Source organism: Mustelus asterias, unplaced genomic scaffold, assembly GCF_964213995.1.
Source record: "Mustelus asterias unplaced genomic scaffold, sMusAst1.hap1.1 HAP1_SCAFFOLD_198, whole genome shotgun sequence".
NCBI lineage: Eukaryota > Metazoa > Chordata > Chondrichthyes > Carcharhiniformes > Triakidae > Mustelus > Mustelus asterias.
Window position 1 is genome coordinate 652,133 of NW_027590190.1, and position 24,471 is coordinate 676,603.

The 24,471-nt window shown below is 45.1% G+C and overlaps 1 protein-coding gene across 1 annotated transcript in view; it reads left to right on the forward strand.

Annotated features, from left to right (window-relative positions):
- The window catches only part of LOC144485548 (uncharacterized), a 58,863-nt gene that overhangs the window by 30,301 nt on the left and 4,091 nt on the right, over nt 1–24,471 (forward strand). The window contains 2 exon segments of the mRNA XM_078203682.1: nt 12,286–12,927; nt 14,018–14,074. Coding sequence (XP_078059808.1) covers nt 12,286–12,927; nt 14,018–14,074 — 699 coding nt within the window.

The following is a 24,471-nucleotide window of genomic DNA, read 5'->3' on the forward strand; positions in this document are numbered from 1 at the left end:
TCCTTCTACACTCCATGTTGAACCAGAATGGCTTGACGGTGATGGTAGAGTGAGGGATGTGCCGGGCCATGAGTTTACAAATAGTGGTTGAATATTGTGATGCTGATGACCCACAGCACCTCATGGATGTGCAGTTTTGATCTATGTCTATTCTGAATCTATCCCGTGCCACACGAGATGATGGAGGGTATCAGATCACAAGGATTAGGAGCAGGTGTCGGCCATTTGGCCCCTCAAACTTTCTCCACAATTCAATAAGAATCATGGCTGATCTGACTGTGGCCTTCACTCCACTTTCCTGCTGCTCCATAATCCTTGACTCCTTGTTGATTAATACTCTGTCTAACTCAGCCTTGAATATGTTCAATGACCCACAGCCTCCATTGCTCTCTGGGGACGAAAATTCCACAGCCTAATGACCCTCAGAGAAGAAATTTCCCCTGATATCTGCCTGAAATGGGAGAGCCTTATCTTTAAAGTGTGACTCCTGCTTCTAGATTCCTCACAAAAACAAAACATTCTCTCAGCATCCACCCTGACAAGATCCCTCAGAATCTCATGTTTCAGTAAGATCACCTCTCATTCTTCTAAATTCCATTGAGTACAGACCCAACTTGCTCAACTTTCCCCAGAAGACAAACTCCTTCATCCAAGCAATCAGTCTAGTGAATCTCCCTTGAACTGTCTCCAATGCACCCGTATCACTGTTCAAGCAAGGAGACCAAATCTGTACACAGTACTCTTGGTGCAGTTTCACCAATTCTTTGTATAATTGTAGCAAGACTTTATTACTTTTATATTCCATCTCCCTTACAGAAAACCTTCCTAACGACTTGCTGTTCCTGCTTGTTACTTTTGTGATTCTTTTAGAAGTTCACCCAGATCCCTCAGTCCTGCAGCATTCTACACTCTCTTTAGATTATATTGTTTTTTCCTATTCTTCCTGCTAAAGTCAATATCCTTATATTTTCCCATATCATACTCCGTCTGCTAAGACTTTTCCTACTCACTTACCTATTTATATACCTTTGCAGATTCTTTGTATCCTCCTCACAACATGCTTTCCTATCTATCTCCGTGTCAACCTGTTGCTTGATTGGACTGTGAGACTGTAGGAAAGGTCAGTTTGTAGTTTAGTTCTGTGTAATGATCAAATAATTGAATTATATTAATCATTTAACCTGATGTGATATTCTGCTTAATTGTAGTCAGTGTAAGATTTGAGAATCTTGTGACTGGCTCTTTGTCTGTAGCTGCATGCTTATTTGACAAGTGAAATACATCACATACCCTTGGATAGTGTAGAGTTACACTTTTTATTGTTAAATTACAGAGCAAGTGCTGTGAAACCCATCAAATCTTGGTGAGTTAAGACCTGGAGCCATTAGCTTCCCAGCCATTGACAACAAACAGTTATATTTGAGTTAGAGGCCTTGTTACATTGAAACATACATAGAAACTAGAAGCAGGAGTAGACCATTCAGCCCTTTGAGCCTGCTCCGCCATTTATTATGATCATGGCTGATCATCAAATTCAATATCCCGGTTCCCCCCTCCCCCACCCCCCCCCCCCCCCCCCTCCCCCGCCCCCCAAATATTCCTTTAGGCCCAAGAGCTATATCTAATTCCTTCTTCAAATCACAAAACATTTTAGCCTCAATTATTTTCTGTGGTAGTGAATTCTACAGATTTACCACCCTCTGGGTGAAGAAATTTCTCAACTCAGTCCTAAAAGGTTTACCCATTATCCTCAAACTATGACCCCTAATTCTGGACTCCCCCCACCATTGGGAACATTCTTTCTGAATCTACCCTGTTTAACCCTGTTAGATTTTTATAAGTTTCTATGAGATCCCCTGTCAATAAACCATCACACCTGCAATACTTTGTTTTAAATTTATATCATTTAGAAACTCTGCTGAAATAAAGATGAACAATAAACAGATCACAGTGCATTCCTGCAGCTCTACATTGACAGGAGAAAGTCTGTTCTGTAACTCCAGGATGAGGCAGTGTAAGCTCTGAATGTTGGTAATCACAGGCAGGCTTGAGCTGTTTGATAGATGAGTTGTTCATAGCTGTTAACTTGCAGATATTGAAGGAATTACTCTGAAAGTAAACTCGATAATTTATAAGCTCAGACTCTGCTCCTTGCTGTAATGAATACTCAGCATCCATTAGTGCTAATTTACAGTGACTCACTGAGTATCCTGGGATCTTTGTTACTTGTTTTGTGAAATATCTCTCCCCATTAGTGTTGAACTGCTGGATAACTCTGATTGCATTTAGACATGTCTAGAAAGGGTCTGTGTGCCCAGATTTAACTGCAATTTGTAAGCAATAAACAATCTGACTTGCAGATTGGTGTCTTGGTGATTTGTGAAGAAAGATTTAATTCACTCACTCAGCAGTTTGAGGGGAACCAGACTGAGGTTTAATGTAATAAGAAATAGGAGCAGGAAGAGGCCATTCAGCCCTTTGAGTTTGTTCAGCTATTCACTGAGATCAAGGTTGATAATCTACCTCAACCCCACCTCCCCGCACTGTCCCCATATCGCTTAACTTCTCTTTGTATCCAAATAGTTATCAATCTTTGTCTTAATTACACCCAATGCCGAGCATCCACTGCTCCCTGGGGTAGAGAATTCCAGGAATTCACAACTGAGTGAAGAATTTTCTCCTCAATTCAATCTAAATGATTGACCCCTTATTCTGAGCCTGTGACCCAGTGTTCCAGGTTCCGCAGTCAGGGGAAACATTTTCACACCATCGAACCTCTCAGGCCCATGAAGAATCATATACTCTGATCAGATCACCTCTCATTTTTCTCACCACCATTAATTTGATCCTAGTCTGATTTTATCGGTAAAAGCAAAATACTGTGGATGCTGGAATCTGAAACAAAAATAGAAAATGCTGGAAAATCTCAGATCTGACAGCGTCTGTGGGGAGAGAATAGAGCAACATGTCGAGTCTGGATGACTGTCTGTCAGAGCTGACGAAGGGTCATCCAGACTTGAAACATTGGCTCTATTCTCTCTCCACAGATGCTATCAGACCTGCTGAGATTTTCCAGCATTTTCTGTTTTTGATTTTATAAGTACCCTGTTACCAAGTCCCTAACAATAAGATTTCTAATATTTCACCTACAACCGATGTTAACTGGTCTATATTCCCCATTTTCTCTCCTACTTTCTGGACTAGTTAATGTTTGCTGACTTCCGATCCTTGGGAACCTGTTCGAGGGTTTAAGGAATTCTGGAAGATCAAACTAATGCATCCACTATTTCTGCAGCTCCCTCTTTTAAATCCCCAAGATGCAGGTTGTCTGGTCCAAGGAATTTGTCACCATTTAGTCCCATTAATTTCTCCAGTCTCTATAAGACCCTCATTCTTATTGGACAAGGGACTGTGTAACCTGTGTCTCCAAAGCCACCACAGCTTTGGACTTGGGCACCTCCCAATCTTGATCAATCAAACCCATTTTAATGGGAATTAAATGGCTAGTTTCATTTTTAAAAACTTTTATTCACATTTCACTTGTCAGAAAGGATCATTTAATTAACAACACGACACAAAGATAAGTGGAAAAGTGAATTGTGTGGAGGGCGTAGAAGGTCTGCAGAGAGATTTGGACAGGCTGAGTGAGTGGGCGAGGATCTGGCAGATGGAGTATAACGTTAACAAATGCGAGGTTATTCACTTTGGAAGAAATAATAGCAAATTGGATTATCTAAATGGAAAGAAATTACAACATGCTGCTGTGCAGAGGGACCTGGGGGTCCTTGTGCATGAGACGCAAAAACCCAGTCTGCAGGTGCAACAGGTGATCAAGAAGGCAAATGGGATGTTGGCCTATATCGCAAGGGGGATAGAATATAAAAGCAGAGATGTCTTGCTGCATCTGTATAGGGCATTGGTGAGGCCGCAGCTGGAATACTGTGTGCAGTATTGGTCCCCTTATTTGCGGAAGGATATATTGGCCTTGGAGGGAGTGCAGAGAAGGTTCACTAGGTTGATACCAGAGATGAGGGGTGTTGATTATGAGGAGAGACTGAGCAGATTGGGTTTGTATTCGTTGGAATTTAGAAGGCTGAGGGGGGATCTTATAGAGACCTATAAGATAATGAAGGGGCTTGATAGGGTAGAGATGGAGAGATTCTTTCCACTTAGAAAGGAAACTAGAACTAGAGGGCACAGCCTCAAAATAAAGGGGGGTCGGTTTAGGACAGAGTTGAGGAGGAACTTCTTCTCTCAGAGGGTGGTGAATCTCTGGAATTCTCTGCCCACTGAAGTGGTGGAGGCTACCTCGTTGAATATGTTTAAATCACGGATAGATGGATTCCTGATCGCTAAGGGAATTAGGGGTTATAGGGATCAGGCGGGTAAGTGGAACTAATCCACTTCAGATCAGCCATGATCTTATTGAATGGCGGGGCAGGCTCGAGGGACTCGATGGCCTACTCCTGCTCCTATTTCTTATGTTCTTATGTTCTTAACTTTTCTGTAAAGTTCCATAAAATGATGTCAGAACATGTCTGTCTGGTTTTTCATTATTATTGACATTTGATGAACAGTATTACAACTCGAACGATATTGTATTGGAGACTAATGTTTAAAAATGGCTCTTCCTTGTATTAAAGTTCCCGCCCCCTTGCACTAACCCCATGGTTCCCCATTATTAGAATTTTTCTTTTGTCTTCTACCATGAAGACAGATAGATACAAAGTATTTGTTGCATTTCTCTGCCATTTCCTTGTTCCCCATTATATTTTGCCTTTTATCTGCCTCTCATAGAGAATGTTTACTTTCACTCGCTTCTTCCTATCCACATACCTACAGAAACATTTAAAAATATACTTTCTAAACTCTTACTGGTCTGCACCCAAAAAGGGAATTGAGCTCAGAAGCGATTTTAAAACAGTTTATTGAGAAGCAACAGTTAAAACAAGATGTGTGAGTTAAATAGATAGGAAAAGCACCTGACCTGTGACAGGTGAGAGACATTTACAGATCCCAGAGGACAAGCAGACGGATGAAGCCAAGTGAATGCTGATGTCCATAACTGGTGCCTATGGAAGGTTCACTTCAATGAGCCTGATTGTGGGTGTTGGGGAGAAGCCAGTCAATTTGAAATCTCCTTGCTCTTGAGGGCCTGTTTTAACCTTTACATGGAGTTAGTTACTATAAGAGCCAATGGTATGAAGGTTAAAAATGTCTTGCCTCAAGGCCTGTGCGAGAGACAGGTCCTTGGCAGGGAGAAAGGCTTGTCCTGTGTTTGTCAGCCAGCAAGCTTTCTTCCGAAGACAGAGGTAAAGCTCTTTCTATAATATTCCATCAGTATCCAAAGATTTTATAAGGCTATTAGATGGTGATTTCTCACAATCTGTTACTTGGATTTGACTTTTCTCCATTCCTGTGCTGAGGGGATTTCTGTATCAGACGGGATGGGTGACATTTGGGAACTCTCGATTCTCCACCAATTCCCAAACCCCTTCTTTCTGGGGGATAATGGAGGTGTCACTGTGTGTAGGTCAGTAAGAATTCTCAGCAAGGATTAATCAGCACTTTCTAATTGGAGATGTCCATCAGTGGAACCTCTCAGACACTGAATTGTAGAATTCGGGCCAAAGATCAATAGGACGGCAGAGTGGTTCGCACTGCTGCCTCACAGCGCCAGGACCCGGGTTCGATTCCTGATTTAGGTCACTATCTGTGCGGACTCTGCACGTTCTCCCCATGTCCGTGTGGGTTTCCTCCAGATGCTCTGGTTTCCTCACAAGTCCGAAAGATGTGCTGGTTAGGTGCATTGGCCATGCTGAATTCTCCCTCAGTGTACCCAAACAGGCGACTAGGGAATTTTCACAGTAACTTCATTGCAGTGTTAATGTAAGCCTACTTGTGACACTAATAAATAAACTTAACTTAAACAATTTAAGATTGAAGTAAAAGTTCTGAATCTTGTTGTAAACTAATTTCAGATGGACAGCGGTAACTGCAGCCCCAGGAGCACAATCACCTCTTGATCCAGAATATTAAATTCCAGCCCAGTTACCGGATGTATTAACATCAGCAGAAACAAACTCCAGCTATCAGAATGAAAGGGCCTGGTTGTCATTAACAGCAGCAATAACAGCAGAATCCAATCCCTGCCCTCACTTGTGAACTCGCTGGTGTTTCAGCAGCTGAGATGAATCAATGAATCCCTTCCCACACTCGGAGCAGGTGAAAGGCCTCTCCCCGGTGTGAACTCGTTCATGTCTCAGCAGTTGGCATGAATCAGTGAATCCCTTCCCACACATGGAGCAGGTGAATGGCCTCTCCCCAGTGTGAGCTCGCTGGTGTACAGTGAGACTGCCTGAGTGTCTGAAGCTCTTTCCACAGTCAGTGCAGCTGAATGGCCTCTCCCCAGTGTGAACTCGCTGGTGTTTCAGCAGGTGGATGAAAGCCTAAAGCTCATTCCACAGTCAGTGCAGCTGAATGGTTTCTCCCCGGAGTGAACTCGCTGGTGTGCCACTAGGTTAGAGGAATTAATGAATCCCTTCCCACACACGGAGCAGGTGAACGGCCTCTCCGCAGTGTGAACCCGCCGGTGTAACGCTAGATTGTATGACTGAATGAACCTTTTACCACACACAGAGCAGCTGAACGGCCCCTCCAGTGTGAACACGCTGATGTAATGCTAGGTTGGATGACTGAGTGAAATCCTTCCCACATGTGGAGCAGGTGAAGGGTCTCTCCCCAGTGTGGGTGCGTCGATGTGTTTCCAGTTTGGATGGGCAAGTGAATGCTTTCCCACAGTCTCCACATATCCACGGTTTCTCTGTAGTGTCAGTGTCATCATGTCTCTCCATGTTGATGATCAGTTGAAGCCTCGTCCACACACACAACACGTGTACAGTTTCTCCTCACTGAATGGTGATGTTTTTTCAGGCTGTGTAACTGGTTAAAGCTCTTTTCACAGTCAGTTCACTGGAACACTCTCACTCGGGTGTGCGTGTGTCTCGGTGCTTTTCCAGTCACACTGATGTTTGAAATCTTTTCCCGTAGACAAAACAAACACACATTTCTCCTTCCACTTTCCAAGTACGATGATATCCAGGTCCTAATGAATCAAGTGATTCTGTCAGATCTTGATGTGATGTCTGGTTTGAGATTCCCGACTGCAATCCTCAACTTCTAACAGCTGTAAAAACCGTCAATAAAAGTCATCACTAACAGTCCAGGATAGAAATTCTCAACAGACAATTCTAGTTTCTCTGGAATTTTTTCCTCTCGAACCCCCAAAGTTGCAGATCCCCATCCCACACACTCTCCCTCCTCCCTGAACTGAAATCCAAATAAATTAACAGATAATCATTTCAGTATCCCCTTAAAAAATGTGTACAACTAGAGATAGTATTTTTGATGATTCACTTCATTCATAACACATGAGAAAACATTAATCTGAATCACCCTGACCCGATCAGTCAGAATAGCAGATGTTAACTTTGTGTCCAGAACTGACTGTTTCGAGATTTGATGAGAAATTGTGAAGGGGGTTTCTCTAAACCTCCCTCTCTAACTAAGTTAAACCTGGTTTCAGTGTCAGGGCCCATTCTGTTTTCTGGTTCTCTTCCTGCTGACTATTAACCTCAATAAAATATCAAGAATACTGAAGCCACTGTTTTTGGTCCCCCTTCCAAGTCTTGTTCCTTTGCAATCCACTCAATCCCTCTTCCTGGCAAATGTCTGAAATTAAGCCAGTTTGTTCATAACCTCGGTGTCCCATTTGATCCCAAGTTTCTGGGACTGCCTATTTCCACCTCGGGAACATCACATGACATCAACGCTACCTCAGTGCATCTGGTGCTCAAAACCCTCATTCAGGCCATTGTTACCTCCAAACTCAACTGTTCCATTGCACTCTTGCAGGTCTCGCACATTTTACCCATGGGAACGTGAAGTCATCCAAAAGTCCGCTACCCGTTTCCTAATTAACAGCAAGTCCTGTTCCCTGATCACCCCTGTCCTCCCTGACTTGCCTTGACTCCCAGTCATGCAACACCTTGATTGTAAAATTCGCATCCTTGTTTTCAAATCCTTCCATGGCTTCAGCCCTCCCAATCTCTGTAATCTTCCCACAAACATCCGAGATATCAGTGCTGCTCTTGTACATTCCCTACCATAATTGCTCCACCACTGGTGGTTGTGTTTCAGTTCTTCAGCCCCAGGATCTGAATTCCCTCCCGACACCTCTCTGTCTCTCCCTCACTTTCCTCCTTTAAGCCTCTCTTTAAAACTCACTTCTTTGTCAAGTTTTTGGTCATTTGTCCTAATATCTCCTGATGTATCTGGGAATCTCACTTTGTTTTATAATGTTCCTCAAAGTTTATTTATCAGTCACAAGACTTACATTAACACTGCAATGAAGTTACTGTGAAATTCCCCTAGTCGTCACACTCCAGCACCTGTTTGGGTCAATGCACCTAACCAGCACATCTTTCCAACTGTGGGAGGAAACCATAGTACCCGAAGGAAACCCACGCACACACGGGGCAGAATGTACAAACTCCACACAGTGACCCAAGCCGGGAATCGAATCCTGGCGCTGTGAGGCAGCAGTGCTAACCACTGTGCCACTTGTGTGAAGTGCACTGGAATGATTTATGACGTTATAAATAGAAGTTGTTGTTGGCTATAATTCTGACCTCCTGTTTTACAACAACCCACTGATTTTACAACAAACTCTATCTCTGATGTTTTGTTTGCTGAGGATTATCCATTTGGTTTTGCCCTTAATAAAGATGGCCGATGTTAACATCTGAGGATTTTGCCTCACAAATTGAGGAATGAAAATTTAATTATTAGTGTCACAAGTAGGTTTACATTAACACTGCAATGAAGTTACTGTGAAATTCCCCCAGTCACCACACTCCGGCACCTGTTCGGGTTACACTGAGGGAGAATTTAGCATGGCCCAATGCACCCTAACCAGCACGTCTTTCAGACTGTGGGAGGAAACCGGACCACCCGGAGGAAACCCGCGCAGACACGGGGAAAATGTGCAGACTCCACACAGGGACCCAGGCTGGGAATTGAACCCGGGTCCCTGGCGCTGTGAGGCAGCAGTGTTAACCACTGTGTCACCCTGGCCCGAGATCCGGCATCTGGCCGACACCGGGTGTTTATGAAGCCTCACCGCCCGGATCCATTTATGTTTCCGGTTTTCTATCGGGCTCTGGATCCGCGCCATTTAAAATTCCCATTGAAAACCCGCCGGCTCGAGCTCCTTCCCGCCTGCGGATCCACAAAGTGTTTCCAAATCCTCCCAGCCACCGCCTAACGCTGACTCCGCTTCTCCGGGACAAACAAGCGCCAAGGACAGCAATGACACTGCGCATGCTCCACATCACAATGACGGCAGCTCCGGACCAATAGGAAGAGGGGGCGGCGCTGGAGGACCGAGCCGAGCGGCTGGTCCTCCAACCAATTGGAGTGAATGAGGGGCGGGATTGGAGGACCGAGCGTGAGCGGCTCGTCCTCCAACCAATCAGAATAAATGAGGGGCGGAGCTGGAGGACTGAGCCGGAGCGGCTGATCCTCCAACCAATCGGAGTGAATGAGAGGCGGGTCCAGGCTGGGAGTGGAGCATGCGCAAAGATGATCAGGCGTTGGGGAGCCTGGGAACGGACTGCGCAGGTGTGGTGTGCACAGGAAGAAGTCACAACACCAGGTGAAAGTCCAACATGTTTATTTGGAATCACGAGCTTTCGGAGCGCCGCCCCTTCATCAGGTGACTCACCCAGTCCAACACCGGCACCTCCACATCAGGTGGTGTGGGTGTGCGCTCTGAGCATGCTCAGTGTCAGTCATGGTGTTGGGGAGGAGATTGTGAGCACAGGGTGGGAATGGAAACCACGGCTGCACTGGAAACAGCACCAACTTCTGGCCTAGGCCGCAGGCCCCGGCTTTACCACAGGGACAGCGCTGAAACCGGTGGCTGGACATTGGGGAGGATTTGGAAACACTTTGTGGATCCACAAACCCTTCAGAATCATTGTCAGCTCCCTGGTTTGCAGCTGCGGGGCTTCTCCCTCCCTCCCTCCCGGGAACAGGCCCAGGTTAACGGCCCCATCCTGGCTCAGCCACTGGAGGATGGTTCACATCAGAGGATGGGGGAGGGGGACAATAAATAAGAGGTTACACTTTGGCCTCAAATCAATGAGGACTCTGATCTCTGGGAAGGAAGGAAACCCTGGGAGGTGGGCGGGGAAGATTCACAAACACCCGCTGGAGGCCCCAACACCCCCAATAAGACCCATTGGTTTTATTGTCAGTCTGCAGACAGGAGCTGGAGAACTGAACCCAGACAGAGGAGAGGGAGGGAGAAAACTGGGAGTGGAGGAAAGAAAATTGTCTGTTCAGCGTTTCTATTGTGGATTGACAGCTGCTTTATAGATGCAAGATGGGGCAGCACGGTGGCACAGTGATTAACACTGCTGCCTTACAGCGCCAGGGACCTGGGTTCAATTCTGCCCTTGGGTGACTGCCTGTGTGGAGTTTGCACATTCTCCCCGTGCCTGCGTGGGTTTCCTCTGGGTGCTCCGGTTTCCTCCCACAGTCCAAAGATGTGCAGGTTAGGTGGATTGGCCATGCTCAATTGCCCCTTCGTGTCAGAGAGATTAACAAGGTAAATATTACGGGAATGGGTGGGATAGTTGTCGGTGCAGACTCGATGGGTTGAATGGCCTCCTCCTGTACCTTGAGGATTCTCCGATTCTATGATGGATGTTTGAAAACTGCTTTTACACACGGTTACATGTTGACGATTTACACACAGAAAACTCAACCCCAAGAGAAATGTTTGTCTCTCTGTGATTTCTATTCTGCATTGACTGTGATGATTTTTGTAAACAGAGATTACAACTTTCAGGAAAGGTTAAATGGACTGAAGTTTTTTCCTATCGAGCAGTGACCTGATAAAAGTCTTTCAAATTATTAGTGGCTTGGACAGGGGAAATGTGGAGAGAATGTTCCACTTGTGACAGAGTCTAAAAGAAGGAATGATCAATAAACGAAGAGTCATAAATACAAGATAGTTACCAATAAATCCAAGAAGCAATAAGGACAAATTTCTTCACTCACAGGTTTAGAATGACCATAGAAATGAGTTGAGGAAAGTGCTGAGATTGTTTCAAAAGGAAATGGGAGAAACACACAAGAGAAAAAGAAATGGAAAAATCAACTGAAAGGCTGAGATGAGGTCTGTGGGACAGGAGAAGATGTGTCAAGTATAAAGAATTAAACTGAATGGCTTGTTTGTGTCTTGTGTATTCAAAGTAATTCAATGTAAACTCCTTTTCCAGAATATCTGCAGATGGGCGATTCAAACCAAAGGTCTCGGGATCTGACAGTGTCACATGATTCTTCAGGATCTGAATATCAAAGGCCTATGAATGTGGAATTATTCAACATCAGTGTGACTGGAAAAGCCCCGAGACACAGACATCTCAGTTATTTTTCCACAGTCAGCTGGAACAGAGCTTTAACCAGTCACACAGCGTGAAAAGAAATAGCACATTTACATCAGGTAGACACCGTACTCGTGTTTTGTGTGGACCTGATTTCAACTGATTATATAACCTGGAGAGACAGGAGGACACCTGCACCATGTGAACAAGGAGCAGCAATACGCCATTCGGCCCCACGGGCCAGTTCCGCCATTTAATAACATCATGGCTGATCTGATAGTGAGCTCAAATCTGCATCCCGCCTACACCCGATAGCCTGTCAATAATCATGGAGAAACCGTGGAAATGTGCGGACTGTGGGACGGGATTCAATTACCCATCTGAATTGGAAACCCATCGACGTATTCACACTGGGGAGAGACCATTCACCTGCTCTGTGTGTGGGAAGGGATTCACTCAGTCATCCAGCCTGTACACACACCAGCATGTCCATACTGGTGAGAGGCCATTCACCTGTCTTCAATGTGGAAAGGGATTTAATGCTTTATCAAACCTCCGGACTCACCACCAGGTTCACTCTGATCAGAGACCGTTTAAATGTTGTGAGTGTGGGAAGAGCTTTAAAAGCGGAAAGGATTTGTTGATTCACCAACGCACTCACACTGGGGAGAGGCCTTTCATCTGCTCCGTGTGTGGGAATGGATTCACTCAGTCATCCCACCTCCTGACACACCAAAGTGTTCACACTGATCAGAGACCATTTCAATGTTCTGACTGTGAGAAGAACTTTAAAAGTAAAAAGGATTTATTGATTCATCAGCGCACTCACACTGGGGAGAGGCCATTCATCTGCTCCGTGTGTGGGAAGGGATTCACTTGTTCATCCCAGCTCCTGAAACATCGATTTGTTCACACTGATCAGAGACCTTTCAATTGTTCTGAATGTGATAAAACATTTAAAAGCAAAAAGAATCTTCTGAAACACCAGCACACTCACACTGGGGAGAGACCATTCATCTGCTCTCTCTGTGGGAAGGGATTCACTCGATTAGCTCACCTTCTGAGACACCATCGAGTTCACACTGGGGAGAGGCCGTTCACCTGCCCTGTGTGTTGTCAGGAATTCATTGATGCATCTGACCTTCTGATACACCGGCGAGTTCACACTGGAGAGAGACCTTACACTTGCCCCCTGTGCGGCAAGAGATTCACTCAGTCATCCCACCTGACTACACACCAACTTGTTCACACTGATCAGAGACCTTTTGAATGTTCTGATTGTGAGAAGAGATTTAAAAGTAAACAGAATCTGCTGAAACACCAGCGAGTTCACACTGGGGAAAGGCCGTTCAACTGCTCCATGTGTGGGAAGGGATTCGCTCAGTCAAACAACCTGCTGAAACACCAGCAAGTTCACAGGCAACAGCAGGGGTTGGATTCTGCTGTTATTGCTGCTGTTAATCACATCCAGGACTGAATGATGCCAAGATGCCTGTTTCCAGTGGTGGTCCACAGTTTTCTGGTATGTGTCAATAATTTTGGCTCAACTGTGTGGAAAATGATTGCTAAGTTTGCATCTGATACAAAAGTAGCTCCCATGGTTGACAATGAGGAATAAAGCTGTGGACGGCAGGAAGATATTAATGGACTGGGGGGTGAGTCAACACAAAAATAGCAAATAGAATTCAATCTGGATGAATGAGAGATTGAATTTGGGAGAGTAAACAAGACAAGGGAATGAACAATACATGGGATGATGTTGAGAATTATAGAGGAACAGAGGGACTTTGGAGTGCATATCCACTGATCCCTGAAGATGGCTGCACATGAAGATCAGATAGTCAAGAAGGCATTTGGGACACTTTCCTGTCTGAGGCCTGGAATATAAGAGCAGGGAGATTACGTTAGAACTGATAAAAGACGAGTTAGAACACAGCTAGAATACTGAGCACAGTTCTGGTCACTGCATCATCCAACTATAAAGTAAGACATGATTCATTAATTTGTATAAAACTGATCATTTATCATATAATTGCAGATCATGTTTAATTCATCAAATTTAGGAGATAAATAATTATAAGGTGACTTCAGGAAAATGGAAAAGGCTGATTAGTGACTAGCTGGAGAATCTTTATTTATTTTAATCTTGACTTTACTTTTCATAGAATCCCTACAGTGCAGAAGGAGGCCATTCAGCCCATCGAGTCTGCACTGACTCTCAGACAGTGTCTCGAGAGGAGTTGGATTCTGCTTTTGTTGCTGCTGTTGATCATATTTAGGATTGAATCACATTAATTCTGGCTTTTATTTTGCTGATGTTAATTCCTGTAATGTGGCTGGAGTTTAATATTTTAATACATCAAATAAATCAGCTTTGTTTCAAACAGACAGCGTTTTGTGTGGTTCATCTCTGAGATGTCATGAACATTTTCCCTTAAATCTGCTCTGGAAATGTATTTAACAGAAGATCAACAATTAAATACGTTGCATCAAATAATTGGGAAAAATCCACTGGGGGCATTCATTTCTCAATTAATTCTGTTCTGGAACGTTCTGCCTGAAAGGGGATGGAAGCAGATTCAGATACATCTTTCCGAAGTGAATTGGATCTCCAGTTGAAGGTAAAGTTAGCAGGGCTCTGGGGAAAGGGGAGGGGAGTGGGGCGGATGGGCAGCTCTTTCAAATGTGACCACAACCCCATAAGGCAGCTGTATATTGACAGGAGAAAGGCTGATGTCCAAATACCCGAGAATAATAAGGAAGTTGTGATGAACCAAAATAAAGCATTGGTTCAGCCTCAACTGGAGCATTGTGGCCAACTCCGGATAGATCGCTATAGGAAGGAGGTGAAGACATTGTAGAGGATGCAGAAAAAATTCATGAGACTGATTCCAGGGATGAGAAACTTCAGTTATGAGGGTAGATCGGCAAAGCTGGAGCTGATCTCTATAGAGAAGAGGCGATTCGATAGAAATATTCAAAATCAAGAGGGATTTGGACAGAGAAGATCGGAAGAAACTATTCTGATTGGCAAAAAGGTCAAGAAGCAGAGGACACAGATTAAAGGTGATCTGTGAAATAAGCAATGGTGATTTGAGGAAATCCCGTTTCCAGAGTGAGTGGTTAGAATCTGGCGTGCACTGACCCAGTGTGGGGAGGAGGAAGGTTCAAACAAGATTTCAAAACACAACTCGATAACTATCTGAAGAGAAAAAAAATGTTCAGGATTACGAGAGAAAGACTGTGCACTGGCCGAGGGAGAGGCCAGGGAGGGACCGAGGGAGAGGCCGGGGAGTGACCGAGGGAGAGGCCAGGGAGGGACCGAGGGAGAGGCCAGGGAGGGATGGAGGGAGAGGCCAGGGAGGGATGGAGGGAGAGGCCAGGGAGGGATCGAGGGAGAGGCCAGGGAGGGATCGAGGGAGAGGCCGGGGAGGGAGCGAGGGAAAGGATGGGAGTGACCGAGGGTGAGGCCGGGGAGTGACCGAGGGAGAGGCCGGGGAGTGACCGAAGGAGAGGCCGGGGAGTGACCGAGGGAGAGGCCAGGGAGGGATGGAGGGAGAGGCCAGGGAGGGATGGAGGGAGAGGCCAGGGAGGGAGCGAGGGAAAGGACGGGAGTGACCGAGGGTGAGGCCGGGAGTGACCGAGGGAGAGGCCGGGCAGTGACCGAGGGAGAGGCCGGGCAGTGACCGAGGGAGAGGCCGGGAAGTGACCGAGGGAGAGGCCGGGGAGTGACCGAGGGAGAGGCCGGGGAGTAACGAGGGAGAGGCCGGGGAGTAACGAGGGAGAGGTTGGGGAGTGGGACTGGCTGTGTCACTCTCTCAGAAAGCTGGTGTGGGTGTGAACACGATGGGCTGAATGACCTCTTTATTTGCTGTCATCGTTCTCTAATTGTAGTGAAGGCTCTGAGGAAAAGGGACTAACCGGCAGCTCCTTCAGAGATGATCCTGACCCTGCAATGCAGCTGTACATTGACAGGACACAGTCACAGTGGTCATGCTGAGTATATCCCTCATCAAGGAGACCACTATGGAATTCTGCAGCCTATTTAAATAAAATGCTGATTTTCTATTCTTCCCAACAATGCGGATAACCTTTTTCCACAAATTATACTTTATCATTCCCACGTTCCCATTTACTTACCCTATAGTGTGATGTATTTTCAGGCTGTGTAACTGGTTAAAGCGCTTTCCACACTGGAACACTCTCACTCGGGTGTGTGTGTATCTTGGTGCTTTTCCAGTCACAATTATATCTGAAATCTTTCCCCATGGACAGAATAGACGTAACATTGCTCCTTCCACATTCAAAGGCCAGTGATGTTCAGGGCTGTTACGGGGTTTCTTTCAGAGACAAAGTATTGCCAAATCTTTAGCTAATACAAAGACTTGTGACACAGCATCCCAGTGAAAGGCATTTTTATTGACCAATGTGAGATAAAACACCTGGAAAATGTGTACAAGGAAGGCCCGAGATAGTATCAGAATGTGGACTGGCCTCTCGATGGGACAGGCAGTGAGAGCAGCTGAGAAATCAGTGGAGAAAGATTGTTCAGAGTACAGCTAACCTCAGAACAAGGACGGATAAAAGACAAGACACCTGTAGTGGTAGGAAAAAGACTATTTATTTCCAGGATAAAGTTAATGTACTCGATAGAAACTAGGAGCAGGCCATTCGAGTCTGCTCCACCATTCAATATGATCATGGCTGATCCTCAATCTCAATGCCATATTCTCCCCATACCACCTGAAGCCATTAAAATCTTTTAAAAAATCTATCTCTTCCTTGAACATATTCAATGACTTGGATTCCACAGCCTTCTGTGGTGGAGAATTCCACAAGTTCACTACCCTTTGAGTTCAGATTTTTTTCCTCATCTCAGTCTCATCTGACATCTGCTTTTGTGGATCATTTCAGTGGAAATGTGCCCTCGCTCAAAGAGAATCAGCCACTGGAATGAAAACTGAGACCGGCCAGTCCAGCAGCAAGAAACCCTCCGACCCTCCCACTTCACCAACTGTCAGAATGAACATGGTTCAGTCCCGGATGTGATTAACAGCAGCAATAACAGCAGAATACAACCACTGTAATCACTTGTGAACTCGCTGGTGTCTCAGCAGGTGGGATGACTGAGTGAATCCCTTCCCACAGTCAGAGCAGGTAAATGGTCTCTCCCCAGTGTGAACTCTCTGGTGTGTCAGCAGGTTGGATGACCGATTGAATCTCTTCCCACACACGGAGCAGGTAAATGGCTTCTCCCCGGTGTGAACCCGCTGGTGTGTCAGCAGGGTAGGTAAATCACTGAATCGCTTCTCACACTCTGAGCAGGTGAAAGGCCTCTCCCTGTCCCCGCTGTGAATTTGCTGGTGTCTTAGCAGATTGGCTAACTGACTGAATTCTCTCCCACAATTGGAGCAGGTGAATGGCCTCTCCCCAGTGTGAACTCGTTGGTGTGTCAGCAGGGTGGAGGAATCTCCAAATCCTTTCCCACACACGGAGCAGATGAACGGCCTCTCCCCAGTGTGAACTCGCTGATGTGCCAGCAGGTCAGATGAATCTCTGAATCCTTTCCCACACTCTGAGCAGGTGAATGGTCTCTCCCCAGTGTGAACGCGATGGTGTCTCTGCAGACTGGATAACCGAGTGAATCCCTTCCCACACTCAGAACAAGTGAACAGCCTCTCCTTGGTGTGAACTTGCTGGTGTACCAGCAGGGTGGATGAATCTCTGCATCTTTTTCCACACACTGAGCAGGTGAATGGTCTCTCCCCAGAGTGAACTCGACGGTGTCTCACTAGATTGGATGAAATACTAAATTTCTTCCCACAATCAGAGCAGGTGAATGGCCTCTCCCCAGTGTGAACTCGCTGGTGTGTGAGCAGGTCGGATGAATTAGTAAATCTCTTTCCACACTGATAGCAGGTGAATGGCCTCTCCCCAGTGTGACTGCGTCGATGTGTTTCCAGCTCAGATGGGGATCTGAATCCCTTTCCACAATCCCCACATTTCCATGGTTTTCCCATGGTGTGGGTGACTGCGTCTTGGTGCTTTTCCTGTCACTCTGATGGTAAAATGGGCGATGATTTTCCCCGTCCTAACGAGTGATTCCATTAGAGCTTGACGTGAAGTTTCGTTTGAGATTTCTTCTGGCAAATCCTCCCCTTTTAATATCCTGTAAAAGGAGTTTACAAATGTCATCACAGTCAGTACAGCTCAGAAACTGAGAACAGACAATTCTAGTTGCTGTGGAACACTCTTTCCTCACTGGCTTAGAGTGAATAATGAATTTAAAACATCATTGCGAGCCATCAAATCAATCAAAATGCTCACAAAGGAGTGGAATTTATCTCCAGATGTGCGGAAATCAGAAATAGTGAAATTATCTTCAATTCGGACAGAATTTTAAGAATCCGTGGAACCCCTACAGTGCAGAAAGAGACTATTCAGCCCATCAAATCTGCATCGATGATTCAGATTAATGAACATGGTTCAGTCCTGAATGTGATTTAACAGCAGCAAAACAGCAAAATCCAACCCCTGCAATCACTTGTGAACTCGCTGGTGTCTCAGCAGGTGGATGACTGACTGAATCCCTTCCCACACACAATGCAGGTGAACAGCCTCTCCCCAGTGTGAACTCGCTGGTGAATCACACCAGCCCCAGAGCCATGAAACCTCTCACAGACAACAGAGCAAAGCACTAAAAACTCTAAACTGTAGATGAATGCGCAATAATACTCACCTCCGGAACAATTTCACTGTTTTCAAATTTAAAACCTCCTGCTGGAGCCTGCAGCTGGAAAGATGCCAGAAGCACTGGAGTCGGACAACAATTGCAGTCTTCAAATCTTCTAATTCCCTGTGAAAGGAGATTACAAGAGTCATGTGTCAACAGTGGTTAGAGATTAAGAGATAAACATTTTTCTTGGTTTGAGATTGCTGTGTATAAATCCTCCCCTTCTAACTGTAAAAGGAGTTTCCAAAATCCATTAGTTAGTCCAGAATATAAATTCATAACACCTCTCCTTCTGTTTCCTAGCATAGGATTATTTAAGATTGAAATGGTGACATAGGTTGCAGTTCAGACAAGGTCCACTACGATAATTCCTGGCATAAAGAAGTTTGTTTATTAAGGAAAGGTTAACAGGGTGCGTCGATACTCATTGGATTTTAGATAAATGAGAGGAGATCTAACTGAAGCACATATGATTCTGAGGGTACTTGACAGGGTAAGTGCTGTTTCCCCATATCAGGGAATCAAAAATTGCAGGGACAGTTTAAAAAAAGGGACAGAGATGAGGAGCAATTGCATCTCTCAGAGGGCCAGTAGCCCGTGGAGTTCTCTCCCCCAGTGGGCAGTGGAGATTGGTCATTGGGTATATTCAAGGCTGTGTTCGCACCGGGAGTTTCACCTCCAAGGGAGTTAAGGGTGAGAGAGGCTGGAGGAAAACTGAGTTATGACAATGAACAGATGGGCTCTGACGAAGGGTCATCCAGATTTGAAACTTCAGCTCTATTCTCTCTCCACAGATGCTGTCACACCTGAGATTTTCCAGCATTTTCTTGATCAGATGAGCCATGAGTTTATTGAATCGCAGAGCAACCTTGATGGGTCGAATGGCCTCCTCATGCTCCTAATTCTGATTATATTTTCTTCTGTTATTCGGATGGCCGCACATTCGCCCTGCAGCACCTTCCCTCTCTAAAGAGAGCGCCAATTAACCCGCCCTGTCAGTCAATGAGTCAAACCTTTCCTCTCCTGGTCACCGGGACCCTGCAGCACCGCCGACTGGCCGCGCATGCGCTCTGCTCCCCGCTGAACAAAGATGGCGGCCGCTGCCCTGGGCCTGATGCCGGATAAAATCCCCGCAGCTGCAAACCCGGGACCCGCAGGCTCTGATTCGGGCCTTGCGGCCTACAGCGGGTGTTTGTGAAGCCTCCGCTCCCTCCCCACCCTGACTCCTGGCTCCATTCCTCCCTCCCCACCCTGACTCCCAGCTCCATTCCTCCCTCCGCTCCACACACTCACCCGTTGAAAAAAGCAACCCCCGCACTCGCAGGGCTCCGAGCAAAGTGACATTGCGCATGCTCCACATACAACACCGCGCATGCGCTGTGGGCTCCTGTGGAGTGAATAGGGTACTTTCACATCCGCAAGGAATGGTGGTTAACAGCAGCGCCATTGTAACCTCAAACAGTGAATATAAAATAACATTGTTAGGTATTGAGATAAATTAATTTTAAAAAAACGCAAATTATTGCGAATTGATGATCTGCTATGTTAAATTACTCAAATTCTCCTGTGGGAAGCTTTTACACTGTCTCTTTCCCTTTCCCTGATGGTGCTGACTCTGTCTGGATTCAATCGCAGTAAGAAGTCTCACAACACCAGGTTAAAGTCCAACAGGTTTATTTGGTAGCAAATTGCTACCAAATAAACCTGTTGGACTTTAACCTGGTGTTGTGAGACTTCTTACTGTGCTTACCCCAGTCCAACGCCGGCATCTCCACATCATGGATTCAGTCGCACAGTCACTGGTTCCTCTCGTTCTGTCTCATCCTGATTCTGAATATTCATTGTTTTACAGAATGATACAGATGGATGGAAACCATTCAGCTCAGTATGCCTGTGCTGGCCTTTGGAAGATCTATCCAATAAATTCCACAGCCCTGTTGGCAAAGTCAGAACAATAAGACCCCGTTTGGAATACTGTGTGCAATTCTGGTCACCCTATTATAGAAAGGATATGATTAAACTAGAAAGATTGCAGAAAAGATTTACTCGGATGCTACCGGGACTTGATGGATTGAGTTATAAGGAGAGGCTGGATAGATGGGACTTTTTTCTCTGGAGCATAGGAGGCCGAGGGGTGATCTTATCGAGGTCTATAAAATAATGAGGGACACAGATCAGCTAGATAGTCAATATCTTTTCCCAAAAGTAGGGGAGTCTAAAACTAGAGGGCATAGGTTTAAGGTGAGAGGGGAGAGATACAAAAGTGTCCAGAGGGGCAATCTTTTCACACAGAGGGTGGTGAGTGTCTGGAACAATCTGTCAGAGGTAGTCATAGAGGCGGGTACAATTTTGTCTTTAAAAAGCTTAGAGAAGTTACATGGGTACGATGGGTGTAGAGGGATATGGGCCAAATGCGGGCAATTGGGATTAGCTTAGGGGTTTTTAAAAAAAGGGCAAGTTGGGCCGAACCTGCTGTAAACCTCTATGACTAATATATATATGCTCTCGTGAACTGAGAGCTTAATGGACAAGGTATTCCAGGTTGATGCATCTCAGACACATTCACCTGTGTGCAAAGATTGATTGTCCCGTTTATTAAGCATATATTAAATGCTCACTTGAGTGAAACGCACAGAGTACCTGTTAGACTTTAATTGGATGATTCTACAGATTGGATAAGCCCTGGTAACATTGTGAATAAAGGGAGTGCTCCTGGTGTTAAAGAGTAGACGAATTGTGAGATTACAAAGTAAAGACATTAATATCCTGAAACTTCACAATTATCACAAGGCTGGGATATTGTAGCATGAAAGAATTCCACATACCTAACAGAAGAAAGAGACAAAGTCCAATCCTGTTAAAGCCATATCCCTGTTTGACTGTATTAGAGTTCGTAGATTGATCTGGGTTTTATGAATCAGGTCCATATCAGTCTGGCGCTGTGTCTTTGATTTCCAGTGACAGTATGTGGCATCCTTATTAAATTGGCACCACAATATTTAGCCCAGAAATCTGAGGACATCATCAATACAGCCCATTACTGATAGAATCACCAACTATTCTGAAAGTTTCATTAGTTGTACCTCCTTCACTGGAAACAGCTTCTCTGGCAAAAAAAAAATCGCCCACCATTTCAAACTCTGAATGATTGGGGATGTTGCTGGTAAGTGTCCGGGACAAATTGCTATTTGTAAGGTGAAGGTAGATCAGCAGCAGGAGTTAGTGAAGAGGGTGATGGTAAGAACCAGGCAGACTGACTCACCAAGAAAGCTGCTTTAGAGGAGATTCCATGGGCTTCACCCAAAACATAATCATTGGCACTGGTATGACAGACTCCAGTTAAACCTGATTTTAAAACTCGTCACGATCCTGACTCTGACATGACTGTGGTCAGATAGGCCGTACACCATAGGAACAACTTTCTCTTATGGCTCACAGCGAGTAAGGACTGGACAATCCAACAAGGTGGATTGAATTTAACTTGCTGCATTGTGATGTCTTACAAAACAACTAGTTTAGGGATTAAATTAGGAAGTGTTTCTCTTTTGATTCATCCTTATGTTCATAATTACTACCGGTGGCTGAGGAAACAGGAGGATGTTCCTTACCACTTGAATCTGTGTCCAAATTAATCTGGCTCTGTGAAATAAAATGTCCAAATGGACACATCCCATCTGAATGATATTCCCTGGGAAACTTTGCAGGTTGATTATACAGGCCCATTATCCACAGTAAAGACCATAAGACCATAAGACATAGGAGCGGAAGTAAGGCCATTCGGCCCATCGAGTCCACTCCACCATTCAATCATGGTTGATTTCAACTCCATTTACCCGCTCTCTCCCCATAGCCCTTAATTCCTCGAGAAATCAAGAATTTATCAATTTCTGTCTTGAAGACGCTCAACGTCTCGGCCTCCACAGCCCTCTGTGGCAATGAATTTGGAGGGAGCGGGTATATCCTAGTAGGTTGCTTGGTGGATTGAAGCTTTTGCAGTCTGAAAAAAAAGAGACCCAGCTTGTCAATCCTTTCCTAGTATCTAGTACCTACACATTTCTGATATAATTATTGTAAATTTTCTCTTCCCTTTCTAATGCCTCAACTTTTTTTTAATATGGCAACTAGAAGTGCACGCAGTGTTTGGTAAGACGTGATCCAGGGGAATCTGATTACCCAAAAGAGGGACTTGAGCTCATGTGTGAGTTTTAGATTGGTTTATTATGAAACAACAGTTAATAATAATGCATAATGGAACGAAAACAAAATTGATCTATGACAGTGAGAGCGGTTTCCCAGTTCCCGAGGACAAACCAATGACACAGATTAAATGTTGGTCTCCATTGCTAATAGCTTCAGTCTCCTCTGAACTGGTCACTGGTGTGAACCAGAGAATGGATGTTGGGCTGAAGCCAGTGTGGATCACTTTGAAATCTGTTCCTTGTCCAAAGTGATGGTTATTTTCCTTGAGAGCCTGTTTTAACCTTAACACAAATCGGTTAACAAAGAACAATACAGCACAGGAACAGGCCCTTCGGCCCTCCAAGCCCGTGCTGCTCCCTGGTCCAAACTAGACCATTCTTTTGTATCCCTCCATTCCCACTCCGTTCATGTGGCTATCTAGATCAGTCTTAAATGTTCCCAGTGTGTCCGCTCCACCACCTTGCCTGGCAGCGCATTCCAGGCCCCCACCACCCTCTGTGTAAAATACGTCCTTCTGATATCCGTGTTAAACTTCCCCCCCCTCAACTTGAACCTATGACCCCTCGTGAATGTCACCATGGACCTGGGAAAAAGCTTCCCACCGTTCACCCTATCTATGCCTTTCATAATTTTATACACCTCTATTAGGTCACCCCTCATCCTCCATCTTTCCGGTGAGAACAACCCCAGTTTACCCAATCTCTCCTCATAACTAAGCCCTTCCATACCAGGCAACATCCTGGTAAACCTCCTCTGCACTCTCTTTACTTGTAGAAACAGAGAAAATAGGAGCAGGAGGAGGCTATTTGGCCCTACAAGCCTGCTCCACCATTCATTAGGATCATGCCTGGCCATCCAAGTCATGAGATCAAATCGTATCAGAGTTAGAAATATCTTGTTTCATTGTCTGTGAGGGAGACATATCGTGGACAGTGATAACAGGCCTGTCCTGTGTTTGTCACCCAGCAACTGCTATGGAAGTGAGAGGGGGAATGAACCATTCCGGTAATATTTAAGAAATGCCTTCATATTTTATCAGTTGTCAATCTCCCACCTTGAGAAGGGAAAATTCTTATTGATTCTCACAAACTGATTTCTGATTAATGCAGCTATTCCGAAGCTACAATTGTTTTTCCCTAATTTCTTGATTACTTAATATTGATGACATATTAAAGCAACGAGAATGATCAGAATCAGCAACATAAACACATTTTCACTAAAATGTGATACCGGTTGACGTTGATTTATCCGGAACTGTAGATCATCACTTGCAAATCTATATTACTGATTTGTGGTAAGTACCTCTGGTTGAAACAAAAGTTCAACTTTAAAGATTCTCAACTCCCTTTTCACCCAAATCCATCTTGTGGATATTTTCTATATGCCTCTTCAGTTTAATTTTACTCTTCTGATCGATTTCAGTGTCTTTAATTCTGTCCTGTTTATTTTAACGTCAGTTTGTCTGTGGAGTCTGTGTCAATACCTTGATGATTTAAAATGTTGTCCCATTCTACTGACCACATTAATCAGTCAATGTTGTTCTGTTAGATGAGCTGAGCATATCAGGGACCCGTTCTTCAATGCAGCTTCACCAGGCATTTCCACAGGTTAATTAAACCACATATAACATATCACATCTACACACTAACACTGCTATCCCAGTATAATGTCCCATGTGCCACCTGATAAAAGCCAGCTTCTGGGGTTTCAGGAAATCTTACCAACAGATCATGAAGTGCGTGTGTGTGCGGGTGCATGTGTGTGTTTGGGGGTGGGGGGGTGGTGTCTCTGTCTGAAGATCTTATCATCCCTGCGTGGTTCCAATACTTCAGGCAGTGGCCAGATTTTCAAATTCAGTTTTTTTGTTCAGAGGTATCTAATCCACGCATCCCAGGACACTAAGGGGCAATTTTAGCATGGCCAATCAACCTAACCCGCACATCTTTGGACTGTGGGAGAAAACTGGAGCACCCGGAGGAAACCCATGCAGACATGAGGAAAATGTGCAAACTCCACACAGATAGTGACCCGAGCCGGGAATCGAACCCAGGTCCCTGGAGCTGTGAAGCAGCAGTGCTAACCACT